Here is a 19,622-nt window from a genome sequence, read left to right as displayed (position 1 = left end):
CCCACAAACAGCATCACAAAGCACAAGACACATCTGCTGGTCAACATATAATGCCCTGGGGTTTATTTTTTTGTGAGAGTTCGATCACATTTTCATTTTCCAGGTGGGATAGAAAACCTCAAGGGTTAAGTGATGCCATTGGACTGGGCATTCAGGATGTGGTACTGACAAAAAACTACTAGTAGCCTTGTTTTAAAGTACCATACTCTTCACAGAAGAGAGCATAAATCATTCCAAAGGAAGGCACCCAAATACTTGTGGTTCTGGCCTTGCAGCTTTCTGGAGAATTTTTAAAAAGGAAAAAGCTGGCTTTTCTCTTGTTTTTTTTTGTAATTTTCTCTTTTTTTAAGAAATTGGAATGATGATACACATAGAATTACTGCCATTCATCTCCCTTTTATCCTTTTTCATGAACGAGTAACAAAAGAATGAAGTCTTTCGATACGAGACGCATAGTCATTACCACAAGGAGAAAAAAAATACAAAAATAACTCAATCTGTGTTTTACAAAAGAAAATGAGGGGATTAAAAAGGCATTCGGGACTCCATGTCATGAAAACCAGGGACCCAGGTTATAGAAAAGCAGCAATGATCACGATAAGGAGTATAGTGCTTGTGTTACTTCAGACGCAGGGCCGCAGGGCCCAGAACCCCCTTCTTAGTTTATTACCTGTGTCGGGACAATTTAAATGGAAGATCCCACTACATAAGGTTACCCACTAACAAATCGCAGCACCCCCACCCCCCCACCCTGGCAATTCCATACATCACCACTGAATCCACACTACACAGAAACCTCAGGAGCCCAAGGGGGACCGAGCCAAAATTCACGATATACAAAATTACAGGAGTCCATAGCTACCTAACATTCACTACAGCACAGGAACCAATGAGGGTACAGTGTACAAAAAAAAAACAAAATCAAAACAAAAAGAAAAACCTGTAAACACAGCACAATAAATAGATAAAACAGCAGGTTGCTCACCATGCACAACGTGATGACATATCTCTGTACAACCCTCTCGTCTCACTCACCAGTTTTCTATTTTTTTCCCAAGTGCAAAACATCACAAATGAACGGTTCTGTATTCAAGTAACGTATATACAAGGGATATTACAAATATGCAGTACTGTACATATAATTACCATATTCGTATTTACAGTCGCAGATTTCCTCCTAACAGTAACAAAAAAAAAATTAAAAGCATGAGAGATGAGAATTGCCATTAAGTCCCGGGGGTCGCCATGGAGACGCTGCACTGCACGCCACCACGGTCCGAATGCTACGATGCACAGCACCTAGAGGGGGCCCCCGCGAGCAGGGCCACCTGCCACTACGTGACCTCCATGACCACCGTGGTGTCCGCTATACTGTTCAGTGCTGCCTTCTCCTGCTCATGGTTTTCCCTGCGGAGACAGGAGAGTCATACTCAGCACCAGGCCCCCAGGGATGCCGACCACTGATCGAGAGCAGAGGTCACCCTGGGCCATCTGGATGTCTCACCTTGGCACCATGTCCATGGATGAGGTGGCGGCGACCTTGGGCATCTGACAGTTCGTGGGCGCGGCCAGCTTTAAGGCAGACGGGACCGCGCCTATAGTCCTGGGTGGATGCCGCGTGTTCAGGGTGGCGACGGCGCCCCCTGGAGGGGGCAAACCCAAGCGCATACTGTTCCCGATCAGGACCTGAGTAGTGGAGTTGGCGGCGGGCGTGTGGTGAGCAGGCTCGCTGGCAGAGATGGCAACAGCATTAGTGCTGCTGCTGCTGCTGCTGCTGCTGTTCGTGGCTGGCTGAGGGAAGGTGGAGCCGGCTGCCACTGGCTGGCTCATGGGAGGCGGGACTGTCGTAGTGCTAGAGAGATGTAAGCCCTTGTACACTCCTGGGGGGAAGAAGAGAGACTCCATCAGGAACAGCAGCAGAATGAGGGCCATCTTCACTTTTCGGTTCAAAGCTGACAGTGATAAAAATTTGGGTTTACAGGACCTGCATATGGACCTAAATGAGGCCTGAACCACACCATTCACACCGGCTCCGAGCACCACCTCCTCTTTGGGCTTACAGGACCTGCATATGGACCTACCTGAGGCCTGAACCACACCATTCACACTGGCTCCAAGCACCACCTCCTCTTTGGGCTTACAGGACATGCATATGGACCTAAATGAGGCCTGAACCACACCATTCACACCGGCTCCAAGCACCACCTCCTCTTTGGGCTTACAGGACCTGCATATGGACCTAAATGAGGCCTGAACCACACCATTCACACCGGCTCCGAGCACCACCTCCTCTTTGGGCTTACAGGACCTGCATATGGACCTAAATGAGGCCTGAACCACACCATTGACACCGGCTCCAAGCACCACCTCCTCTTTGGGCTTACAGGACCTGCATATGGACCTAAATGAGGACTGGACCACACCATTCACACCGGCTCCAAGCATCACCTCCTCTTTGGGCTTACAGGACCTGCATATGGACCTACCTGAGGCCTGAACCACACCATTCACACCGGCTCCAAGCATCACCTCCTCTTTGGGCTTACAGGACATGCATATGGACCTACCTGAGGCCTGAACCACACCATTCACACCGGCTCCGAGCACCACCTCCTCTTTGGGCTTACAGGACCTGCATATGGACCTACCTGAGGCCTGAACCACACCATTCACACCGGCTCCGAGCACCACCTCCTCTTTGGGCTTGGAGCTGATCAGCTGCTCTTTTGTCACCAAAGCGGAGGCAGCAAACTGGGCGCTGACAGAGTCCAGTGTCTTCGACACCAAACCCTAGGGGGAAGTAAATTCAGCATTAGCGGGGTGACGAGACCGGTGTGTCACAAGATGGCTGCTGAGCAGCAGTGGTGCATACCTGCGTGCTGCTGCTGAGCTGCAGCTGTGTCTGCGCCAGCTGCTGTTTCTGCATGAGGGCCAGCTGCTCTTGGTGCTGCTGGTACTGCTCAGCTGTGACTGTGGGGACACGGCGTATGCAAGGACCATAAAGCAGGGGCTGCTGTGGTCGACTATCGAGTAAGCAGGGCTCATGTGACGCAGGGGGTCGCAGGGGTCGGCTACCAAATACACGGGTCACTAGCCCCACTAAGTGAAGGGTGAACTAGTATTCCGAACTCCAACCGTGAAGTTCACATTTAAATATGTGCCCTCTAAAAACGGTAGCTGGAAGTTTGAAGGCAAAATTTAGGACTGACAAACGTTCTCTGCTCCGTTTAGGTCATGTCCCGTGTACCCGATAGCCCCACACCCCTCACTCCTCCTAAAATTTGCCTTCTGATCTTAACATTGACAAACTACGGGGATTCCAGACTAATCAGGTTTAACCACTCATTAAAATGCTAATGCTGTGTTTGGGTGACCTATGAAAATCAAATAAACTGTGAGAGGGTGATACTCACCAGCAGGGAATGCCGCAGTGCTCCCACCCCTCCTGTTTTGGGAGGGAGGTCCCCCTGCCAAGGTTCCGGATTGTGCCGCAGACAGCCGGCTCAATCCCTGGCATGGGCGATGGGACTGGGCCTCCCCTCCATGTGCATTTTGTGGTGGCGGCGTCCGGGGCCGGAAGTGTCTCCAGCGGGACGCTTTGATGTTGGACAGGATGCGGTTGAGGTCATGAGAAGGGCCTCTGTCGGAGGTATTTGTGTCTGAGGTACCGGTGGGGTCATCAGCCAAGCTGCGGGGCAAGGGGACCAGCTGCTCTGGATCTGGCCCGTCGATCGAATCGTCAAAGTCCGTATGCGCCCTGTCCAATAACACCCTGTGGCAGGAGGGCAGGGTCACCCTGAGGCCTGACTGACCCCCAAAACATCTCCAAACCAGCTGGCCACCTGAATGGCTAGGATGCCCCCACTCCCCTCCCAATCAGAGGCGTGCAGGGCTCACCTGCCCCCCCGGCCGATTCGCCGCCGTGCCAAGCCCACGCAGCGCCTGGGCACCGACAAAGAGGTGAGGCAGTATCTGTAGAGCACATCACCCAGACCTCCTTCGGAAGGGCTGCACCACGGCCAGCCGCTGGCACCCTGGGCTTCCCGAGGCTGGGGTGCGGAAGAGAGAGGGAAGGTCAGTCAGCGTTTGGGGAGAGACATACAGAAAAGTCAAGACATCAAAGAAAGCAGCCTCCCGGACACTCACAGCGTAGTACTGACAGCCAGCCCTCCTCCGGAAAGCGAAGGGCCCGTCTGGGTCATTCTCCTCCTCGGCATCGGAGGAACCTGATTGAATCTGCTGCTTGAAGATGGGGGAGAGAGGGGGGGGATGAAACCTGACGTTTGGGGGGGTGGGGCTTTGGGTGGATTTACAGAGCTGTTGGCCTCCCCAGAAGCAGACTCTTAGGTGGTGAGTACCTGGGAGAAGGGCTCGTCGTCTGAGCTGGGAAAATCGTACTGGTTCAGGTCCTTCACACTGAACACGGACGGACTTGTCTGCTGCGGCACAGAAGCCGACAGTGGTAAGACTTTGGGCTTCTTCTCATATTTCCGTTTCGTCCTGACGACTTCTGTCTTCTCAGGCTGGTGAGACGGCCAAACAGGGGTGGAGTTAGCATACGCGGCTTGAGGAATGATCACTTCACAATTCCGTCATGTCTTTCAGCCATGAAAAGCAAAGACCTGCACTACACAGTCAGATGGTGCCCCTTCCCATGAAGCCCTACTGCTGAGCAAGTAGGTGGCCTGGAGGAGCAGCAATGGTTTTAGGCTCACCTTAGCTTTGTACTCCTTCATCTCCATGTGATCCTGGTGCCTGTGCTGGTTGCTGCTGGACAGTGGAATGATGGGAATGGGGTATGTAGGTTTCACCAGGGCCCTCTGGGCCAGCACCTCTGCCATGACCTCGCCGCCGAAGTCGGCCATGCTGTACCTAGGACAGCAGACAAGTGGTGCTGGGTCAGGACATACCCCTGCCAGTACAGCACTATGATTTAGTCTTCCAGGTTCTACATGCCCACTGAGAGGCGAGGGGGCTGACCTCTTCTCCACGATCTCCAGCGTGAGGTGCAGAAGCTCCCGCTTGCTCTTCTCCCTGCGCTTGATCATCTCCAGGATGGTGACGGCCCGGCTCAAATCCCGGCGCAGCTTCAGCATCTTCTCGTACGATGCCTCGTCGTTTTTGCGGTTCTGGGATCAATAAGCCAACAGTCAGTGGAGCCCACCAGCTATAACAAGGCACCAGAATGTGGCACGGTGCCAGTGGGTGAGGAAGGGGAAGCTACCACGTCTCCTACCTTGCGTGTCTGCATCTTCTCCGTCCTCCGGCGGAAGGCCACATAGGGATCATTGGTGCTGGAACCATCACGCTTCTCCTGCTTGATGCCGGAGAGGAGGGAGATGCTCTCGGAGGGCCTCCGCTTGCGCGTCCAGTACTCAAACACCTCGCGGATGAGCTCGTCATCTTCCTTCAGCAGCAGCTTGGCCTCTTGCAGGGTCACCAGCTGTGAAGGGGCAAGGGAGGACAGGGGTAATACTGTGCCCTTCAGCCCCACCATGTGGTCTCACACTGCAAAGCACCTAAAGGTCACAGATAATTCAAATCAGCCCAACATCAGGCCACAGATGGCAACAGTTTAGATCGGAACAAAGAAAACATGCAATTCACTTTCAAGACTATGATGAAAGCAATCTGATCCAGTGCTGTATAAGTGCCCAAAAATGGGCAGGAAGGACAGGCTCAATAGTGAGATCTCGTTTAGAAAAACCACAGCATAGATTTTCCAGGGTGTCTTGCTTCAGGAATTTTTTTAATTTCAATAGGTACATTTAATAGGTACAGATACAGGCAAACAATCCATGAGTACTGGGTTACCTGCTGTCCACTACCCTTTTCCAGACGGTCTACCATCTCCTCGAACTGCAGAGGAGTGATCTCCATCTTCTTCTTCAGCTTGTTCAGAAACACGTCATCTTCCGAATCCAAGTCATAGTCTGGTTGCTCTGTGTCCAGACTGAACGCTGCACCAAGAAAGTCAGATGGAGTTTAGTCAAGTCCTTTAAGAGAGGACAAACACAGGCAGACACAAACAGGGACAGCTTCCAAACTAACCTGGGCTTTCATGCTCTTTACCCCAGATCACGTCAGAGACACACCTGAACACTACAGTCTCCCTAGCTGACCCAGTTTTATACTGTGCCTCTCATAAAACTGCACATAAAACTGAGGGCTCAAAGCTTCAGGAGCTGCAAGCATAAGGATACCTGGACTCACAGAGGCACAGTTGCCCCACAGCACAAATGGGTTCCTTTAACTATTAGTTATTTTACCATAAAAAAATGTAAGATTAGACAGACCATCCAGTGCATGTCCTTACCTACTTACGGCTGCCAGACTCCTGCTAGTCTTATGTCTACCAATAATGAGACCTTTGAATCTTTCATTCCTATAAAACACTCAGAACTTTTGAACTTAATTTTCTCCTGTGAATCCTCTTCTAGCCTCGTAGACCCAATTCCTACAAAATTCTTCAAGGAAATTGCACCGCAGATTAGCACTACCCTGTTAAATGTGTTAAACTCATCTCTTAGGCTTGGACATGTTCCAAAACCTTTTAAAATGGCGGTTATTAGACCCCTCCTAAAGAAACCAAATCTTGGTTTCTATAGACCTATCTCTAATCTTCTCTCATTTCAAAGATCATGGAAAAGGTTCATCAGTTGTCTTCTTTCCTACAAAAAATAATACCAGTGAATTATATCAGTCTGGCTTTAGACCAAACCATAGCACAGAAACTGCTCTAGTCAAAGTAATGAATGATTTACTTGTGGCTTCTGACCGTGGCTGTGTATCTCTATTGGTATTGCTAGATTTAACTGCAGCATTCGATACTGTGGACCATAATATCCTCTTGGACCGGTTAGAAGGTGTAGTTGGCATTACAGGGACAACACTTTCTTGGTTCCACTCCTATTTAACTGATCGCTATCAGTATGCCCATATGAACAATGAATCATCCAAGCCCACCAAAGTTAAATATGGTGTCCCACAGGGATCAGTCCTGGGCCCGCTACCATCTACCCTATACATGCTATCTCTTGGTAACATTATTAAAAATCATGGTGTTGGGTTTCATTGTTATGCAGATGATACACAGTTGTACATATCTGTTAACCCTGATGATACATCACTACTCTCTTGGTTAGAAGACTGTCTATTAGATATCCGGTGCAGGATGGCAAAACATTTCCTTATGTTAAACACAGAAAAAACAGACGTTCTGGTAATTGGTCCCAAGGCTGCAAGAAATAAGTTTCACCACATCAACATTGGTAGCCTTCCTACACAACCTAACACGGTGGTTAGAAATCTTGGCATTCTTGTTGATTCAGATCTATGTTTTGATGCTCACATAAGAGGTATTACTAGTACTGCATTTTATCATCTACGGAACATAGCCAAGCTTCGTAAGATGCTCTCACTTCATGATGCAGAAAAATTAATACATGCCTTTGTAAGTTCCAGACTGGACTACTATAATGCCCTCCTATCTGGTTGCACGTCTGGATCCTTACATAAACTTCAATTGGTACAAAATGCTGCAGCCAGAGTTCTAGCAAACACTAACAAATTTGATCGTATTACACCGGTCTTATCCTCCCTTCATTGGCTGCCAGTTAAGTCTCAAATTGACTATAAAATACTGCTATTAACCTATAAAGCACTGAATGGCCTTGCACCAGAATACCTTAGTGATCTGCTGACCACATACAACCCTTCACGCTTGCTTCATTTTCAAGCCATGGGATATCTGTCAGTACCTAGGGTAGAAAGAGCTATGGCAGGCTGCAGAGTTTTCTCCTATAGAGCTCCTCAGCTGTGGAATGGTCTTCCACTGGATGTGCGGGTTTCAGGCTCACTCTCAATATTCAAGTCTAGCCTAAAAACACACCTGTTTAGTTTAGCGTATAGGGACACTAGTTCTAGCTCTAGCTAACTCCTCACTCCTAGTCAGACCTATAGTGTGAGGTGTAGAGCTGGGTGGGGATCGGTGCCATTGGCTTTGGATAAACTGAACTGTCAGTTCTGTCACTCTAGCTTCACAATCCCTTGTGGAATTGGAGTACTGACATTTCAGGGACTCCCCATGCCTGCATTCCCACATGCCTCTCCCTCCTACTTATGCTGCCATAGCCATATCTGCCGGAGCTTGCACATTGCACTTCATATTGCACTCACCTAGATGTTTCACTACTTATAGTCTCCCCTACTTTGACAAATTGTAAATTTTTTTCCCCAACTCCTACCGGGGGGGTGCTGCCTGGAGACCTCAACCTATCAAGATGTCCAGCAGACCCTGCTACATGTGACGTTGCCACTACCAGAGACGTCCCTGCATCCAGCTCGTCGTTCAGCCTGTGTCATCTTCCATGTATGACCCGCTGCCTTACTTCTGGTTGTCTGGCAATTGGAAGGAGAGTCGGCACCGGCTTGTCATCACCTCCCTGCTCCCCGTGTATTTCTCAAATCTTATGATTTCGACAGTGTGACTTGGCACTTAACCATCTCTTCTATTTGACTCTCCCTGCCGGCCCCTGGAGGATGGGCTCCCCCTTTGAGTCTGATCCCTTCCAAGGTTTCTTCCTTCTTGGGAGTTTTTCCTTGCCACTGTCGCCTTTGGCTTACTCACTGGGCGCTTTGAGACGATGTAATGTGGTGGTACTGCGCTTTACAAAAATAAATTTGTTTGTTTGTAACTTACAAACCTATAACTCTAGTCCCCATCCTGACAGTGATGCTCTCAGAGGGCTACCAAGTAGTGGTATGACCAAAAAATTGTATCACAGTATTTAAGATTCTGGCCGTTACATGGTATATCACAGCAGGGGTGAGTGGTACACCAGTGCCACAGTCATTACCGGTGTGATTGTGCGCTACGACATGGACTGCACTATACCCTCAACACCATGAGAAGTCAACAATCTAATTATATAATAGCCTCTGTATAAAAAATATTTTATTTTCTTCAAAGCTTCAGTTGTAGTCCGAATACTTCTCCTTAAATAGTATACAGTATGTGTAACCGGTTTATCCGTGTTATGTGAATTTTCTATTAAAACACACACTGATGCTGTCGTGATGGCAAATTAACAAAACAGATTTTGTGTGATTGCACACATTAAACAAGAACCCAGATACATTAGGTAGCAGCAAATTAAAAAGCAAAACATTAATGTGTGGTAATGTTGTGCAAAAAGTAGTTACTAAAGCTAGGTATAGGGTAAAATTTAAGAAGGTTGGGAAAGAAGAAATAAAAAAATAAAAATAAAAAGGAGTGGAATGTCTGAAGCAGCAGACATCGACAAGAGAGGAGACCTCTGTTGTGGAACTGGTTCGGTTTTAAATCATCCGACAGAGCAAACTTCAGTATTGTGCAAACATTATCATGACAGAAAGAGGTGGAAATCACAAGCAACGGCAGCTACAGAGGATGCATTGTTACCTCCCCCTCATTATTCACTTAAGTTACTCTGGATGACATCATCTAAATATTTTACTGTTTTAGTAGCTGTGTGCCTTGATGCTTTCATTGGTATACAGGTTGGTTCCCAGCCATCATGTGACCACAAGTAGTGTTCTTTTGGTGCAGCAGAACTGGTCATTTTAGTTGTGTTGCAGCACAAGTTCATATTAAGATTTTCAGACTTTATGCAAAATGAATGCTGTTGATACTCTCCCATGTCTCCCAACTGAAAATGATACATTTCCTGTACTTAATACATTATCAAAATATTATTTACATAAAGGGACAGGCTACTCCTGGAAATAAGCGACACCGTCCAAAAAGTGAAAAATGGCGCCATAATTTTTATCACAGTATTTTTTTGGCCCCAAGGTCACCCTTACTGATGCAACAAGCGTTTACATCAATAAAATGTTTCTGAATGTTTTTAAAAAGGTGTGTTTTATTATAATCATTAACATTTAGCTTGATAGTATCACAGACATGTTTTATTAATGTATATGCAGCACGACAGCAGCACACTTCATTGATTATTAGCATGTACTTAGCTCGATAATTGTTTCACGTGTTTCACTACATTAATATTGTATATTTAGCTGGATAATGACATGTTTGCTTAACTGGTTTTGATGATTTTAATTATTATTGCTGTGATAAATCAGTAATTAGGTATTTTGCTTTACCGATAAACATTTAATTGCTGACCTAATTATATAACACATACTCTGATAATAAGGCACAGACTGAAGCAGTAGCTATAAATACTAAACCGCTGAACAGGTATATATTGTTGTATCAAAGTTATAGCTATGACTGAGCACAGACAGTTAACAGCCCCCCCCCCCCAATACTTTCTGCCCAGCGATCCATAATGCTTGTAGCAGCAAACAATATGATATCATTTAACAAGTGTTACAGCTGTAGGTTCAGCTATGCTATGGTATGGTGGTATATGAAAAACTCATATCATAGGGGAAATTAAAACCAGTATAGCAGATGAACCGATACACCACGCAGCACTACTCCCAAGGCTTACAGAATACTGAATAGATTTATATTTTACGTTTCCGACTGGAAAATGACAAACAATTCCTTTGGCTGTGATAGTATGCAAAGCAGGAACAGTTTATTACTAGCAAAGCAATATTTCACGGACGACAGACCCCTGCTAAACACAACATAACTCCAAGTAAACATGAAAAGCTGCTTCACAGTGGTGAAACATCATTATGGGAGAAAATGCTGAAAATGCATGCAAGTTCCACTCAAATGTCAATGGCTGAACACAAGAGCAATCCCAGCTCCATCTGAAGTACATGTTCAGTCCAGTGTCAGCTCCTGCAGCCCCCTGCCAAAGGGGGCTCTGATCCCAGCAGCAGGAACCCCACTGTGACAAGCCAACAAAACCTCTGCAGAACACAGCAGAGGAGACACGGATCCAGCACTGCACTCTCCTCACCCTGGTGCCATTCACACATCCTGCTCTAATCGCCTGGTGATCTTACAGTCAGCAGAAGGTAACAACGTGACTAAGAACCAGGAAAGCACATCAGCTAGGTGGACAGAGTTGCATTTATGCATTGAAAGCAAATCAATTCCCATCGGTCACACCATCCGTATGCAGACAGCCATCTGGAAATTACCACCAATCCATTAGCTCTGACAGTGGGGTAAATACACAAAACACCACCCTCATAGCAAGGTTGGCAGGCCAGGCTCCTGTCATACATTTAAGGACAGATACGTCACCTGAATTCCAATAACCGTATCAAACTTAATGGCATGTATGGTTTCCTTCCCCAAACAGCAGCCATCACGAAGAAGTTCACTTCAACAAATGTCAGTCTGAGGCAACACTGAACAGTTATCAAATGTGCAACTTGCACCTTACTCGCTTCCATCTATGCTTATGTGACTGGCGTGAAAAGGCGTATACTCATTCAGTCCCTACAGAAAACTTTCAAGTTCATATTCATATCATCCCACTATCAAGTTTATGTGGACTTGCACAGATGCATGAGAATGTATGACATACTGCTTGCACATTCCTGCCAATGAGCCTTTGGGAATAATGACCATTCTGACAGGATTTCTGTATGTGTGTGTTTATGTCTAATATATATTATATAGTATAAATTGGTAAAACTAGTGTACTCTCTTGGCAATAATTAACAAATAAACGTGGCTAAAGATTCATCCCCCCCACCACCAAAAAATAAACAAGGAATACGGGCCAGCTGTGGGCCGACCATGACTCACGCTGTAGGTGAATGAGCTGCTTGGGCATCCGGAACTCCCCAGGGTAGAGCGTCTCGTAATAGGCGATGTTGCTCTCTGCCTGTGGTACGGGGATCACCATGTTGTCCCGCTTCTCCCCGTACACCTGCTGGGCTGATATGGCCCTCTGGAGGTGGTGTTCCTGTCAGGGGTGGCAGCATACAGGTATGAGTCACAGGGTCAAGGGATACAAATGATCAAGCATACAGCAGAAAGACAAGTGGCAAATGCGGCCAAAGCTTCCAGCTTCCAAACACTGCAATGAACTGACGCCAAAATCAACCACAGTAAGAGCAGGAATCTGGCATAAACTCAAGGCTGGAGAATGCCAAGCTTGAATTACATATAAAAAAATGTACTCAGCCTAGTGTCTTGAAAAATTGTTTTCTATATGTGACTGTGACTAACATTTAAAAGTTTCATGTGAGACCTACAGAGAACAAGTTCAATGGGCAACCGAACACATAAGCGAATTTAAACTCCCCACAGTATCCAAAATCAATACATTACATTCTACTGTGCAATTTATCCTGCACAAAAATTAAGTTTTAGGGAAAACCAAATAGAAAACAGATCAGATAAACCAGCTATGTAACGTGTACATTTGACCATATTTTTATAAGTTTAACTAGATAGCTGTATTACTTTCAAAAGTAATGGCAGAGATAGGGTACACAATTAAGCTTGCTGCTGACCAGTTCACCCTTGTTAACAAGCATCATTAAATCCCGTAACAATCCACATTAAGGCACTTGGTTGGCAGGTTTCAGGAGGAACCATCTAGAGGCAACCAATAATGAAAGTTTAAAACGTGCCTGGAGGCCCTTCAAGCCGCTGACCTGATATGGAGGTTCCTACACATTTACAAAGCAGCCACAATCATCTGTATAAAGAACCCACTAAGTAATTAGCAAGTATGGTGAACAGGCTCAAAGAAATCAAAATCAATCAAATTAAATTCAATTAAGACTATCCTGTAGATCATGATGATGGGTGAGGGGAAAGACCTCATAACTCATTCACATACCATAATACACACCCAAGCACATGGGATGCTAGGCATTAAAAAAAAACACAGACCCGGAGGCTGGGGCCATTTTATAAAGCTGCTAATCCCCACTTGCAAAAAAGTGTCCAGAGTTTAAACACTGTCCCCTGGCCATAAAAGCACCCCAGTCCACAATGAGTGACAGAGTCAAAACACATCAAAGGTGAACAGTGTCCAAGGGCAATGGGGGAGGACTGGGTGCAGGCCAGGACAGTGGGCTATGATCTGCACCCCACTCAGCCGACACTACTGCAATGAAGCTGAAAACTGCTAATGTCAATACTGTACAGATCATTTACTAAATGTACACCTTAATGGATATCAATTTTATTTACTTGACAGTAGTGCTGGGTGGTATACCAGTTCATACCGAAAATATAAATAAAATAATATAAATTAAACAAACTAAAACATATACAAATACTCAAACTCTCCATTTATTTCATTTATATGAAACTATGACACTTCTTTAATCTCAGAGTTTGAGATTTTTAAACACATTCAGAGAAGGCAAGTCTAAATTCAATATATTTTGTAATATATTCAGTAGTCATACTTAAAAAAATAAAAAAATACTGCTGTATACCGTGAAACCGATATAACTGAAAAACACCATCATATAAATTTACCGCCCAGCTCTACTTGAGAGAATATTTATTTTGATTTACTAAATTTTTGTTTATTAGTAGGTCACAGCAATATTGGTAGATTTTTTATTTAACAAAGACAGTTATACTTTGTTGTTGTGATTATATTTGGGGTGGGGGGATGGGGAGGATTCCCTCCAGGGCTACATCCTTCTGATAGAAAACAGAAATGCCTACCCTTTGTCTCACACAGAGCCTCTGCCATACTGACTCATCACACATTAAGGAACACCCTCACTCCACTGACCACATTCAAGTTGGGGGGGGGGTCCATCAAACAAGGAAAAGTGCAGACTGGCCCGCATGCACCCAATTAAAGGCACTAATTATTAGATATAAACATCTAGTTACACAGAATCTGGAAATTAAACTGAATTTACAGCTAAATTCACAAGCGTGTCCTGTTCAGCGTCCCCAGTGCCACTGTATTTGATATGCCTGCAAACTGGGAATTTGTGTCCATTATGTTCTGCTGACATTCAAACCTTCTTATAAAACAGAACAGAAAAAACATAAGCATCTGGCAAACAAAGTTAAAGAATCAACACTACTATACTCCTGGACAGCCTATTATCAACATGGACAGCTTGATTTCACATTCTTATACCACGCTACTTGCTTTACAGCAGTGTTTCTCACCAGTCCTCAGGGATCCCCAAACGGACCACATTTTTGCTTCCACCCAACTCTCAGGGAACTGGGGGAAAGGAAAAACTTCGACTGTCTGGAGGTCCCTAGGACTGGTTTGAGAAAAACTATTTTAGAGAATTTACAACCAGAAAGAAGATCAATTTTAATCTAGGCACAATTGCCGTCCCAAATGAAAGCTATGCTTATGTATTACAGCTGTCTACCTCTACAGAAACTGACCTCATGAACAAGTTGAGATGCATATCCATTTATGTAAATAAAAAAAAATTACAATATATTAAGTACATTTTAATTGCTATTATAGTTGGGTGTGAGTGGTGTTATTTTGAAAAGATAGAAGACATAGGTAATGTTCTCATATGTTTTTATAAACGACTATCACTGCAAACAGAATGACAAGCCGCTTCAGCTGAAAACAGTTAATTTTACCTTTAATTTCAAATAAAACGCAGGGTTGCCAACTTTGGTCAGCTGGCTGGAGTGAGATTTTCAATTAGAGACAAGTTTGCACACGGATTTATGTTTTACGATCTTGTAAATAGTCTGCATGGTTTGGAAAATAACCCGTTACTGATGTAGCTAATTTTAGGGTTATAACAGAATTACATATATTCGATGTAAGATTTCACTGGCGTGTCACGCCAGATGCATGAGAGCTGGTAGCCCTGAAAATGTATCTTTTTTGTTTCACCAAAGTTGATTCTCTGTTAGGAACATTGTGACTTTTTGGTTGAGGGTGTTACGATTCATTGCGGTGATACACATACATTGACACATTAGCACAAAAAGAAGGGCCGCGCATTTTTAAAATCCTGGCTTAATCATGGTTCTGCTGGCAGAAGGCTATACTGATCAGCAGGTTGCTTCCAGGTTCAAAATTTCTAAGACACATAGACAGTACATAAGAATAAGGTGAAGTTGGAGACACAGTGAATGACCAAAAACCGGGTAGAGGGCAGAACAATTTTCTGATGCCAGAGAAGACCATTAACTTATGCAACAGTTTCATATGAATCTGAGGATGACATGAAGTGACTTTCAAAAGGAATAGCAGACAATAAGTACAGGTGTGAAGTATAGGATAGTAAGCATCAAGCTCCTAGAAGCAGGACAGAAGTCCCATAAAGCAAGGGAGAAGCCCTTTATTAATGAGAAACAGCAAAGAACCAGGCTTCATTTTGCAAAAGTATATATTATTCACAGCTGCACACCCATAAATTGAGAAATGAGGAACAAAAAAAATTGTGCTGTAGTCTGAATTTTTTCCCATGGTTGTATAGTAGTAAATTTCAAAAGCATAATATATTCAACCAGGTTATTTTGTTTAATGTGTATAAACAAAATCTTTTATTTTTATATCTATTAATTTGCTATCTTGACACAGCATCAGAGTGTCTTACAAGCGCTGAAGAAAATAAAATGTTTTTTTTTTTTTTTAAATAAATAGCCTGTTGTATAATTAGGCTGATGACTTCTCACGGTGTTAGTGGTATAGAGCAAATTCATATTGTGGTGCACAATCACAATGGTGATGACTGACACCAGTGTACCACCCACCCCTACATTTAGTGAAATTGTGCCATTTTTAAGTATCACAGCTAAATACATTTAAAATAGAAAGCTAATGAAAAGGATAAATGGATAATGATTAATTTACTCAATAGCAATGTGGTGAACAAGCATATCAAACAAATAGTTTTGACAAACAGCACACTGTTTAGGTCAGAGAGCCAGTCCTGTGATCGAGACAATGCGAATGTGAAGATGCTACTGCTGAGGTTTCACTTGCTTTTTGCACTGATCTAAATTTCAAAGGATATTCTGTCTGTGTGCACAAGTGGCACAACAGGTCTACAATTCACCACATCAAATTTATATGCTACTTAGTGTAAAAAGAAGAAAAAAAAGAATTTCAAATAGGGCTGCAGCTATTAATTATTTTAGTAATCAAGTATTCTATCGATTATTCCATAGATTAAATCGAGCAATCGGATAAGAAATACTTGTCTTACTAAAGAGCAATCGGGACTATTAAAATGAATAACTCATGGGTTTCCATTTTTGGAACATTTTTAATGATTGAACTCCATACAACAATGACAAAAGAACTGAACTCCTTTAGTGCATTTATGTACATATTTGTTTTGCTTTTTAAAAGAAAACACTTTCTTAAATGCAAAAATAAATAAAATGAAATAAAATTACTGAAAAAAGGTATACATATATCAAACTAAGGCATAAATTAAAATGCCCTTTACTCTCTGTGTTCTTGTACATTTATAGGAGGCATAAAAAAAAGTTCTGACAGGGTTGTGAGGTAGGAATGCTGTGTGCTTGTTCATGTGTGTGTGTAAGTGAATGTGAGTGAGTGTGTGTGTGTGTGTGTGTAAGCCTTCAAAGGAGCATGTGTGTCGGTTGGATAATTCAGTGTCTCAGAGTTTCACTAGCCCAAGGCTGTTGGGGGAGGGGGGTGGGTAATTTTTATGTTATATTTATAATATATTATTCATATTAATCTAAATCTGCAGAATAATATTACTAAAGCCTTGAAATAGATCTGAGTACACCCCATGCTCCCCTTTAGACTCACCCCTGCATGGTGCAGGTATCATTGCGACAAAGTGTGACGGCTGCTGTAAGCCTGCTGCAAGTTGCCAAATTTAAATAGTGTGTCAAACTAAGCTAACTAGCTTCTATTTTAACTTGTATGGCTCTTTGCTCTTTGCTGTTAATGTATAGACAGGCTCCAGCTCCATGTTAAACTACGACAGCTAGGGATGTCCCGCTCCTGATCCGGATATTGATATCGGAAATAGGTCAGATATCAGCCCAAAAAAAACTATCGGATTATATCGGACTGCGTTAAAAATCTCCGATATAAGCAGTCCGTTCCGCTATAAACTCCGTTACAGCTATTTTATCCAGCAGCGTCCAGAGCCAGCGTGCAAAGCCCACGTGATCACAACACTGCTTGCTAGCGAAGTAGCAAAGAAAAAGACTGATGTCAGCTGTGTGGCAGTATTTTTCATTAAAGTCCGAAAAAGACAGTGTGGCTCAGTGCAACACTTGTCATGCACAAGTTTCCCGTGGTGGAACAGAACCGGGAAAGTTTAATACGTCCAACCTCATCGCGCATTTGAAGCACCATCACAAAACTCTGTATGAGGACTTTTGCAAGACCACTGAGTTAAAGAAACAAATTGAAATTGAAACTTTGGACACTCAACCTTTAGCAGTTGGTCAATTAAATTTTTTTTTGTTATGTTCCTGCTCTCAGCTGTTCCTACCATTTGCTGATGGTAAAAAATAAATAACTGAAGTGACCTTTAATTAGTATTTTGCACTTTAAAAAATATATTTTTGTTTATTTAATTAAGATATTTTTCAGGGTCTTAATATTTATTCTTTAATTCTTTTTTATATATTCTTACGTAAAAGGTTCACATTTTTGCAACCAATAGTTAATAAATTGGTTGTTTTTTTCCATACTTACTGTTGCTGACTTTTGTTCTCAGTTTGATCTAGCCGTTCATACATTCCACACAACGAAATGGGTAAAAGTATTCATGATTTGTGCTGATTATTGTATCGGATTTGTATCGGTATTGGTTAGTACTGAAGGCTGCAATATCGGTATCGTATCGGAAGTTAAAATGTATCGGGACATCCCTAACGACAGCATCATTTTCACTGCTGTTAACAGTGTTTTTATTGAGGAAAAATAGGGGCTGCTTGGGCTGAATGTTGTTATACTTTTTTATTCACACATATGCCCATAAATACGTTTCTATCGCAGGTCTGTTTTAGCCACGAATGTGAATGAAACACTTGCGCTTACTTTGCATACTGGCTCCGCTCTGTGGACTGGATGCATAGACTGGGTGCTTTCTGTTGAGATGTTGAATCATTGACATTGTGCTATGGTGGTAAGCCAATTCAAATTTACAATGGATACACTGTACAGTATTTTCACTTTTCTTTTGTTTGAAATGGTCCCAAACTTTAGACATTTTACGTCTTTTTCGCTGACTTCCTTTCTATTTCCCGTCTTCCTCCATTGCACCATCAAATCAAACCTGCTACAAGTAATGCAGCGTAAGCACCCTTGTGTGACAGTGATAATCCTCCGAGTGAAACACGGTGATCACTAAGCAGTACATAGTCATGCGGATTACACGAAGCATCGAAACAAAGAATTTGCATTGAGGATTTTTTGTAATTGAGTTAGAATTACTCTATGAATCGTTGCAGCCCTAATTTCAAACAGAATTCCACTAAACAGAACACGAGAACACCACTAAACCTGTATCTGATCCAGGTGTATACAGGAATGGATACGTTTGAATTTTATTGATTCAAATTCTGTTTATCGATTCCCTATTTTGATTACAAAAAGGTAAAAAAAACAAGGATAAATGTCTGAGCTCAGGTGAATAATTTACAAACCTGATGTTAATGCATCAGAATGCTGAGCTGTCCCCATTAGCTTTGCAACTAGTAAATAACTCTCAGCGGTCTAAGGCCTTGAGACACTTTGGAGATGTCTTTACTTGCTCTGACTTTTCTGTATGCATCAGCAGCACAAAACAATGATTCAGTGTGACCTATAGTTTTTTTAGTACAAATACAGCTACAATAATATGGTAACAGTATTTTACCAAGATATATACAAAGAAAATACCCCCGCGACCCAGTAGGATAAGTGGTTTGGAAAATGGATGGATGGATAAACTGGTCAACATATATCAAACTTTGGAACACAGACAATGTAGGGACAAGTCTTAGCTATACAAATATAATATAGTCATTCACAAATTCCTTTCAGTTTAACAAAGAGCTATTATTTATGAATGTCTGACACTATTTCTGTTCAATTGTCGCTATCTTGTCAAACAGCTGTGGTCATGAATATGAATGAGATTCACCTGGGGAACTCCCCATACCCAATTGGGCCTGTCTAGTGCTGAATTCAGTGTGAAATGAGACAAATAGATATATCATTTGTAGTTTTGTTTCTTGAAAACAACAGAAATGGTAAATATGGCAGAACGAGGTAATCAATTCAATTATTCTGGCATGATTAAGAACAACCAGCTTGTTTTGTCTTTAAAAAAAAAAAAAAAAAAAAAACTTCAAACAATCCTCATTGCTGTCATATTCGGCATCAGAATGAATTAATTTCATCACTGCTGTCAAGAAATGATTGAACTTGTTGCAAGCTTCTTTGGCAGAGAAATACAAGTGTGCAATTGTAAAAATAGCAAATACAAACTGCCATTTATGTCATTCTCGGTTGGTGTTTCTGCACATGGCTTATCTCCGCCTCGAACATAGTTGTTATTGGCATATCAACAGCTGCTCACACTTGCAGGCATGTCCACAGGTAAGACATGATGAGAAACATGTTAGCTGATTATATTAATAATTTCATATAAAAGCAGACATTTCTGTCTGAGTGGGCATATTATAAAGACAACACATTAAGGTTTGAAATGATATTTTAATAATATTTTAATGGTGCAAGTGCCTTAGCTGA

General features: G+C 43.1%; 1 protein-coding gene across 44 annotated transcripts in view; it reads right to left on the bottom strand.

Moving 5' to 3' along the window:
- Window positions 1–741: 741 nt before the first annotated feature.
- LOC125740624 (enhancer of polycomb homolog 1-like) overlaps window positions 742–19,622 on the bottom strand; it is a 47,383-nt gene continuing 28,502 nt past the window's right edge. For 2 of the 44 annotated variants that reach the window (XM_049012205.1, XM_049012066.1), the window contains 12 exons: window positions 11,723–11,882; window positions 5,815–5,960; window positions 5,237–5,443; window positions 4,981–5,129; window positions 4,716–4,872; window positions 4,359–4,523; window positions 4,147–4,242; window positions 3,898–4,049; window positions 3,414–3,772; window positions 2,873–2,970; window positions 1,505–2,790; window positions 742–1,407 (listed from right to left, as the gene is read on the bottom strand). In XM_049012205.1, coding sequence (XP_048868162.1) covers window positions 1,335–1,407; window positions 1,505–2,790; window positions 2,873–2,970; window positions 3,414–3,772; window positions 3,898–4,049; window positions 4,147–4,242; window positions 4,359–4,523; window positions 4,716–4,872; window positions 4,981–5,129; window positions 5,237–5,443; window positions 5,815–5,960; window positions 11,723–11,822 — 2,988 coding nt within the window. In that variant the 5' untranslated portion in view covers window positions 11,823–11,882 and the 3' untranslated portion in view covers window positions 742–1,334. The remainder of the gene's footprint in view (window positions 1,408–1,504; window positions 2,791–2,872; window positions 2,971–3,413; window positions 3,773–3,897; window positions 4,050–4,146; window positions 4,243–4,358; window positions 4,524–4,715; window positions 4,873–4,980; window positions 5,130–5,236; window positions 5,444–5,814; window positions 5,961–11,722; window positions 11,883–19,622) is intronic. The other 42 variants (XM_049012184.1, XM_049012248.1, XM_049012256.1 and 39 more) reach the window with 42 other exon arrangements.

Source organism: Brienomyrus brachyistius, chromosome 1 (assembly GCF_023856365.1).
Source record: "Brienomyrus brachyistius isolate T26 chromosome 1, BBRACH_0.4, whole genome shotgun sequence".
NCBI classification, from domain to species: domain Eukaryota; kingdom Metazoa; phylum Chordata; class Actinopteri; order Osteoglossiformes; family Mormyridae; genus Brienomyrus; species Brienomyrus brachyistius.
This window is presented reverse-complemented; position numbering and strand designations above follow the sequence as displayed.